A 9,340-nucleotide genomic window follows, 5' to 3' on the forward strand; every position below is an offset into this window, starting at 1 on the left:
GCCGGCTGGGTTTGAACCACGACACCTCCCTACAATATGGTTTCCTCGCTTTTATGCCAGCAGAACCATGTGAGTTCTGATAGTAAGCTAGATGAGAAAACCAGACATTTCAGTCTCTTTACTTTTCTTCCCTTCCCAACCTGGTTGATTTTCCACTAGGTCAGTTCTTCCATCTAAGTGTCCTCATGGGCAGGTGATTTTCATCAAGAATAAGCTCTGGAATAGGGGTGGGAATTTTTCACTCTGGCAAGAACACTGCTGCTTTTGACAGCGACGCTTTCACAGGTGGCACTGTTGATGTCCCAGGCAAACAGCTAGCCAACAGTACAAAGAGTTTAGTCTGGACTTATCCAAGTAGTACCAGTAAGGCTGCATGGTTATGTATGGCATACTGGTGGTTGTATATTGGCCCTCTGGAGATGGGGGCAGAATCCTATTGCTCTTGGTCAGAGGTATGCTCAACACCCCCGGTGGTTTGAGTTTTGCCTTGCCAGCGAGCAGTTGCCCCTCTTCCTCCTACCCCTTCTGTGCTATGAAAAGAAAAAAAAAGAAAAAAGCAGCTGTCAGTTCTGTCTTTTATGATTGATTTGAATGATTCAGTGACCTGCCAAGTGCAATTTATTGCGATGAGAGTACTGATCTGATTGCTCATCCCTTTATAAGTGCATATACTTCAGGGATTGAACTAGGTGATGTATTGGCAAAACAAAACAAATTGTGTCACCTGTAGTAGTTGCATGTGATGCTACCATATGAATTGTAACAGTCAAATTATAAAGATCTTATGTTCAGATGAAAGTTTTGATGTACCATCTCTGTTCAATTGACCAACTTCATCTTTTTTGAGAGGTCAATATGTCTTCAGCTTAAGTTGTTAGCAGTTCAGGTTATTTCCTTCTGCCATTCACAGAGGACCTTTGTGAGAGGATGTCCTGACTGGCTTTTTTTGGTTTTGGGGTTTTTTTTGTATAGTTGTTTATATTTTTCCAAATGAGCAATGAGTTGTTGGGTGGAACCACTAAGTTGAAACTTCTCCCAGGAGCCCTCTAACTGCTCTTTTCTTTTTGAGTAGTGTTTGCACTGCATTGATGAGTCTTGTTTCAAATGTCTAGTAATAAGGAGAAAGAACCAAAATATTTTTCTCCTTCTGTATGAGCCAATCTGGGAATTATACTCTCACCCAATGTAGGCCTTGGGCTCTTTTGGCCCATATCAAAATATGGGCTCTTGTTGTTTTTTTCAAATAGTGTAGGCATTTATCTCTGCTGGTGCAACTGCATATGGGTTGTTGCAGTTAATCATTTTTGAATTTTGTATCTGAGTAAAGTGATGACAGATAACTACTCACTATCAGATGCCTGAAGGCTGTGATCCAGCTTGCAAAGCTTTTTCTCTTGTGTCAATTTTTTCTTTACCTCATAAGCTGGTAAAACCTGAAAGCAAGCCATCATTATGCTTTTGGGAAGCAGAAAAGACAAGAATTCCTTAATGTGAGTCTCATGACAAGAGATAGTTTAACTGAAGCTGAAGTTGGGAAGTTTTTATTAATAATTTGCACAGCAAAAGTATTGTGGTGTAGTCATCAAAGCAAGCATTAGGTCAAGATAAACTCAATGTTGTTGCCACATGAACATTCAGCTGCATCAGTTCCAGACTCCTACACACTACCTCTAAGCTAGTACTGGCGTAATAGAACGAACAAAAATGCTGTCTCTTTGGAAGCAGTATGACACCATGCTGGATTAATGTGAACTAAAAATAGTGGTCTTAAAAATGGGGGAGACTGACTTTTACCTTGCATCAAGTTATTTGGCACTTAACTTTTTTTTTTTTTGTTTTTATTTTTTCTTTTAAACTCCATAAACCTCTTGTTATTGGTGGATTTGCCTTTCTCTCATTGGAAGGCTGTTTGTTAATGCCTGCATTGTACTTGCATGCTGCTGTTTCTCATTGGTTTACTGTAAGTAAAAGAAATAAGGTTACTGTTAGTGACCCATGTAGTAATAAGGCAAGTGTAGGTAAATTCTTATTTCAGTTTTCCTGCATGAATAACATTGGGAGATTCTGCTGCCATATTTGTTGGCCCAGCTCCTTCTTTAGAAAAAAGGACTAAACATACCCATAGCACAACTTTAAGAATAGGAAGTTGTCAGATCAGTTTTTCATATTTCAAAGACAGATACGTAAAAGAAGCAGCAAGGCTGAAACTTACGTAGTTCCTCTTCTTTGTTTTGAAATGTTCTGTAGTTTCACCCAGAAATACCCACCGGTGAAATTTTTATCAGAAAAGGATCGTAAAAGAATCCTGGTAAGTTGGTATTTATTCAAGGGTTGTTTTGGGGAAATTAGAAAAAAATAATAATCTGTGGAATGTAATCAGTCTTGAAGGATTAATTAAAGACATGAGTAAGTAAATAAAGTAAATTACCTTGGATGTTGTATGCTGCACAGGGTTTAGAGTAGTGCTTCGCTTAATCTGGATTGATGTTCTCAAACTCAGCATATGGATAATAGACTTGGCTCTGGTTTGGAGATTTGACTTGCCAATTAAGCTAGTGTTCTCTGCTTGCAACCTCTTGGGATTGTGTTGCCAAAAGGCCTTTTTGTGTGCTCCCAGATGGCTTAAACTTGCAGAGAGACTGGGAAACTTTTAGGCACTTCTTGACCCAAAGCTTGGGCAAAATCAGGTTGTAAGGCTGGAAAAGCAGCTGCTGTGCAGCACTGTTAAGAAGGACCAGTTAATTAGACTGAGGAAACATTCATCTCTCTTATCTTCTCTGTTGTTTCTGATATTTTGAAACATCATAGGCATTTTGGGTGGAAGAGGAGGGCAGGTTAAGTCAGGACAAGTACTTATCCAAGGCATTCTTAAACTCTGCAAATTGTGCTGTAACATCAGCTTTCCAGTTTTGTCTACAAACACTTTTGAAATTGTGTCCTAAATTTTCCCTTGTTTCTGTCTGTCCTGGGAAAAAAAAAAAAATTCTCCCCAAGTGTTGAAGAGGCAGAGAAAGTATAGCTGTTTGAGATGTGCAAATACAGATTATGAACTTCTGCCTCTGTAGTAGAAGGCAAAGTCCGGGACAAATACCTGCTAAAGTGCCTAACTTATCTGGTGTTCTTGTTTGCTTTGACTTCAAAATTTTGAAGAAAAACACTGAGAAGATGATTTTACTGCCTTATTAACCAGTACTCTTTATTACTATTGCAAAACTTCATGAAGAATGTGTTATCAAATTAGTTTAGTTCTGCAATGTTTTTCTGTTGTGACAGTCTGAAGGAGATAGACCTGTAGGCTCTCTGTTCCTTTGTTGAGTATGGAAGATACGCTGAGGAAAAGAGCAGAGAGGCTTAATTCTAAAAATTCCTAAATTACGTGCTCAGGTGTGCAAGGGTAATAAAGTTACCTTACTGTCATGTTTTCTGTGTAAGTGAGAAGGTGCTTTCAAGAAAAGTATCAATGCAAGCTGTTAATAGGTTATTGGGTTCTTAATACTGAGTTTTAGACTTTGCCTCTGAAAAATACTGGGTATTTTGTTGAAATCTATTGCTTCAACAGAGGTGGCAAGTAGTTGGAATAGGAGTGTTTTTCTGCTGGCCTGTAGGTCTATAGGGTTTTTTGTGTCCATGCGTTTTGTAGAGTTTAAATTACTAAAAAGAAAGCTGGTCAAAAGGATGAGGGAGTTGTTCAGTTATTTCTTCTCTGTCATGGCAGAGGACTAGTTCAGTGTGAACTCAGATGAGCATTCGCAAGCCTCCTGCCCATGTGGACAAGTCATAATATGACAGTGTTGCTATCATAATCCTACAGGAAATAACAGTCCATGTTCTTTTGAGTAGCTGAAGACAGTATATAAAGAACTCCTGTAGACCTTGCATGACACTTGGAAATTTCTGAAGAATTGACAAGCCAAGTGAACTTTGGTAGATAATTAACTTCATATTTTGTTGATACTGCGTCTTTTCCTAGGATCCATTCTAAAGTCTGATTTTTTTTGTTTCCTCTGTATGCAGTCTCCAGCTGCAACCCGGAGATACCCACAGCATTGACCTGACCAGAGAACATTTTAGCAATTATTTTTTTTATTATACTGCATCTGTTTTGAGGTGACTGCTAATGGGGGTGGTGTTTCAGCTGAGACTAGATACTCTGGCACTCTCATGCAGAAGAGCTCAGGTCTTCAGCCTGTTGTGCATGGTTTACCTATTTTCTCAGTTCTCTGGTGTGACTAGACCGCGGGCTTTTGTATGCAAGAAAAGAAATCCTGTTAATATTATGGAAGATAGCGTTCATACTGGTTCAGTCTGTGTGGGCTTTTTTTTTTCCTGAATTCGATATAATAGACAGATAAAACAATAAAATAAAAAATTAGTATTTCCTTATTAGGCAATAGATGTCTTGAACCTGACTGCAGACAGCAGAAATCAATCAGTGTGATGAATACACAAACTTTTCAGTGCCTCTAGTGGAGGAAATGATTAGTAATACTTGTGACTTCTAGTAGATGCTAAAGTTACCAAGCATATTGGCACTACTAAGTAATTAAATACTTTTATTAGCAATGTCTTATCAAAGAATGCCTAGTTAAGCTCCAGGTGCTGGTGCTTCAATTCTGATATGAAAATGATTCATGTACAGTGTATGATTTTGTAGATTAATATGTCATTGTGATTTGCAGGAAGTTATTTAGAAATGAAGTATATTGACCTTGCTTTATGAGTGATTACAGGAAGGTTATACAGAAAGCTTCAGTGATAAATCATCTTTTCTTTTTTAATGTAGCCTCAAGTAATGATAAAAACATAATTTACAGTTGTTTACTTTTCCAGGGGAAATTCAGCTCCTTTTCCAAGTAGTTCTTTATGTAACACTTATGGAAGTGATATGTTAATAAAACTAGATTTATCATAAAAACTTTTTACAGATTTAAAGTAATTGGAAACTTCTTTCCGAACAAAATTGGTTTGTGCTTTTTTTGTTTTTTTTTTTTTTTTGTTTTTTTTTTTTTTGCATTCTTTACTTGCATATAGCATAAGAGTGTGCCGTAAGCAGTGCTTGGTTTTGTTTGGTGTTTTCCAAAAGGGAGATCAGGAAGAAGACGCTTTCTTACGCTGCACCAAAGACATATGGCAAGCATTGAGTTTCTCTTCTCTGGAATCTTGGAAATAGAAGTAACAGCAAGAGATTTCTTTGAGCCTTAGTTGAAGGAATAGGTTCAAAAAACTTCTGTCCTGGTTACCACAAAAAGGCAAATCCCTTGTACCATTCAGCAAGGCTGACACTTGCTTCCAGGTCAGAATAAGCTTATGGTAGTATGTTTTCCATGCATATTATTTTTCCCTTGGCAAGTGGTGGCACCTGGCAGAGGGCTGTTCTCCCTCAGTTACTGCTGCTCTTTCGTTGTTCACAGCATTCTGTCAGAAACCTATTCTTCCCTCCTTTCTGTTCCAGGGTAGTAGGAGCCTTGAGATTCTTTCTGTCTTTCAAAGAAGGCTTCCCCTAAATCCTCTTTCTCCTTCAGGTTTGTCAAGGAACTGAATCACATATTGAATCTGCTACAAGGAAGCCTGACAAACCCAGAAGAATACTAAATAGACCATCTAAATAATTCTTTTATTGACTAGTACTTACAACATCTTTGACACAGTGGTGGCCCTGAATTTTTAATAAGAAAAGCAAGTATGAGAACACAAGAAGTGGTCATTCAAGTTTTTACAGAAGAAAACAGATTTAGTTTTCTCTTTTTTTTTACAGTTTTTGATAGCTTTCTTTTTGACTTTGTGTCTTTCCTGGGTTTGGTTGGTTTTGTTTGGTGGATTTGGTTTATGGTTTTGGTTTTTTTTCTTTTTTGTTTGTTTTTTGGGTTTTTTAAATAAATCTACTAATCTGTCTTTTTTCAATAGTAGATGATGGAGGAGTGGACAGGATAAATGTTCAGGGTTTGACTAGCCAAAAGTGCATCTTCAGGCATTTACATCCTTTTCCACACAGCACTTTGTCATTGTAGCACACCATCCAGTCCTGCTTGACAATTATACCACATCCTTTTGTTGCTGGGTTAGTTGTCACTGCAGTTGAGGAATGGAGATCAACAGCTGAATTGCTTTCAAAATGGGAATTTAATCATGCAGTCATGTAATATAACTGATGCCACATGGGGCTTTTACAAGTCCATGTATTCTTTGAGAGTGGTGATCTGTCATGTCTGTGTTCTTGAAAACAGCTTATGAAATGCAGAGAAAATAATTGCTTCCATGGATATGTCTGGATGTGTTGCACAACTTGCAGTTCTACTTACTGTGTTGACTGCTTCAATACAGAGTTAGTGATTTATTTTTTTTTTAGTTTGCTGTTAAAGTCTGAGGTGCAGAAAAGGAAAAACATAATGAACTCCTTTGCTGCTTCTACATCTGCAATGGAACAAGAGTACAAGGTTTTAAATATTTTATTTCTGCTTATTTCTTTGCAGTAAAACATCCTAAAGCTCCAAGACAGGCAAATGCTGGATAGCAGAGCTAATGGTATAGAATAGAATATTTTCAGTTGGAGAGGACCTACTACGATCATCTAGACCAACTGCCTGACCACTTCAGGCCAGAATGATATGGAATATGGATGCATTAAAGCACAAAAAGAGTAATTTTGGTTTTAGCAGATATCTCAAATGAGAGGTCTTCAAAGAATATCCTTCCTTTCATCTTTCTTTGAAGGATGAAAGAATTTGTAGCACTTGGAACACCCAACATTCTTCCATTTAAACCAAATAAAAGCTGGATTTGACATGTCTGATATAAATCATCTTACATGAAAATAATGTGACATTCTATCATCTTTCTTCTGAGAAATAGGGTTTGCAGAAAATTCTCCTCTTTTACCTTTTTGGGTCTTTTTAGGCCTTGATGCTGCACAAAAGGGCACAATCCAATTTGTAGGAAAAAAGAAAAATAATCTAATCTGAAAAAAGAGATATATATATTTTTTTTTAGGTGAATGGTTAGCTGAACTTCTAGGCCAACAGTGATGAAACATGTCAAGCATGTCTCTTTAGATTTTAAATGCTGTAAATATCAGGAAAAAAAATAGGCATGGAAATGGAGTTGTTTCCCCTGAAGTAAGCAAAGATCTGAAAGCTACTGTTCTTCTGTCTTCATGTTTGTAGACTTTGTCTGGTGTTTCTGTAAAAAGAAAAAGAAATTTATACCAACTGTCCTAACGCAGATAACTGGAGGAGCAGGGTTTGTGGGTTCTCATCTTACTGACAAACTAATGATGGATGGCCATGAGGTTACAGTTGTGGACAACTTCTTTACGGGCAGGAAAAGAAATGTGGAGCACTGGATTGGTCATGAGAACTTTGAACTGATAAATCATGATGTTGTTGAGCCCCTGTACATTGAGGGTGAGTAGTCTGTTTGGTGTCTGCACTTTATTGTGGTTTATCCTTCTAAGTATGTACGTCTATAAAGAAACGAAATTTATGCACTGACTTTGGGATTGATCTATCTAATACCTATATGCGCTGTGTTTATTAGCCTATTTTCTGTGACCAGTGTGGAGTGAGAGGTTCAGAACACTTTTGTCTTTGGAATCAGTTCTTCCTCTGAGTGGAGAGGAGGAAGGAAATCTGAAAAACTTCCTAATGTGACTGATTCTGAGAAGGCAAGATGGCAATGAGTCAGTCTGTCTATCCCATCTATTGTCCCATGTCCCTGTGTGCCTGCACAGGCTTATGCACACAATCTGTGGTCTGGATACGTCATGAGCTGAGAAATTTGATTCAAGGCTACAGCTGTGTGTGGTTAGTTGAGAGGAGACTAAGCTCTTTCAGAAGGCAAATCAGCTCACTTTCCTTAGTTGCCTTAAGTGTCTTCTGTAGGAAACATTGCTCCTACTTTAGGTACAAGTATTGCACAGCCTATAGAATAGGAAAAAGGCAGCAGTGAATTTTCCCGGTTTTCAACAAAAACAAACAAACAAATACAAAAAAAACCCCACACTAAAAGAAAAATAAAAGTCATTCTTCAAAACAGGAGAAGTAACTCAAACTATTATGCCAAATTTAAGACAGCATAACATAGTTGCATTTGAGACATGAATTTATAAACTTCTTTGAGAGTATGTAAGTATATAGTGAATCAATAAAAATGTTACTCAAATTACTCTGGGGTTCTGGTGGGTTTGCTCCATCCCTTTAAAACTTTGTAGCAATGTGGATGTTTCATTTTTTTTTAAACAAAAGGTATCTGGGGGGTTATTTATTTATTTATTCTTTTTTAATTCTTTCTGAATTCTAATGGGTGGAATTTCACAGGGAAAACCTCTAGAATTGCATCTCTTATATTACAGTGCTTGTGGCGAATTGCTGTCAACAGTACTGAAACAGTCCTGCAAACACATGCTCCTTCTCTGCTCTGACAGTGCACTGGTTCAGTTATTGCCTGTTACTTCAGACTTGTGTCTCCACTGACAGCATAATGAGGCTAGGATCTTATTAATTGCCTCCAGGTGCTGGTAGCTTATACTTCAGCCAGTTCATTTTGTCAACTTTCCTAATCTTTCCCCTTTGTTACCTTCTTTCTGACTGATTACACTTGGGACCTTCTCAGGGAATTATCATCATTGCTAATACTGTTGCCCAGTTATTAGGCACTAATGAATGGGAATTCTGACATCCTTCAGCTACCTCTCCGATGTTCCGTGTAATTAAGACACCACTTCCCCATTTTATACTGACAACAATTTGTAGCATGTTATTCAGCGAGTACTTTATTGAATGGCTTCTCATCCTCCAACAGCGTAAATTAAAGTTGGCACAGCTAAATGTTAAAATAAAATTAACTTTTATATACTAGTGTAGTAACATGATAAAACTTCATTTTGTTGCAGAGTTTATAGTCCAAGTGGGGCAGGGAGGATGAGGCAATGAGGCGTAGTTATTGTAACAGATTAAGAAGTTGGCTTATGCATCAGTACTTCTTAGTCCCAGTTTCTCCTTTTTACTTGTAAATAGAACTTGGAATGACTGTGAAGTCATGACAAAAGGTTTGTGTCTAAAGAATTCCTGTTTATTTTCTGTCCTGTTTGAACAAGGTCATATAAGGTTGTTTGACACTTGAATTCCAGAGAGAGTAATTGGTGCTTTATTTGTGAGAGACTTCATTTCTGATCTAGAAAGAGCAGTGCTTGCACTTTTGATATGGAAAGCGAGTTTCGTCTCAAGACGCATAACTTTCACTAAATCTCTTGATACATTTTTCTTTTTAGCTTCATAGTGATGCCTACACACAATCTGCCTTGTCTGAGTCATTATCTTTGATCCATTACATGAAATGGCACTCG

General features: G+C 37.6%; 1 protein-coding gene across 1 annotated transcript in view; it reads left to right on the top strand.

Annotated features, from left to right (window-relative positions):
- Positions 1-2,247: 2,247 nt before the first annotated feature.
- The window catches only part of UXS1 (UDP-glucuronate decarboxylase 1), a gene marked incomplete at its 5' end in the record, with an annotated part of 35,793 nt that continues 28,700 nt past the window's right edge, over positions 2,248-9,340 (top strand). The window contains 2 exons of the mRNA XM_010015849.1: positions 2,248-2,308; positions 7,220-7,400. Coding sequence (XP_010014151.1) covers positions 2,248-2,308; positions 7,220-7,400 — 242 coding nt within the window. The remainder of the gene's footprint in view (positions 2,309-7,219; positions 7,401-9,340) is intronic.

This window comes from Nestor notabilis, unplaced genomic scaffold (genome assembly GCF_000696875.1).
Source record: "Nestor notabilis isolate BGI_N333 unplaced genomic scaffold, ASM69687v1 scaffold5426, whole genome shotgun sequence".
NCBI classification, from domain to species: Eukaryota; Metazoa; Chordata; class Aves; order Psittaciformes; family Psittacidae; genus Nestor; species Nestor notabilis.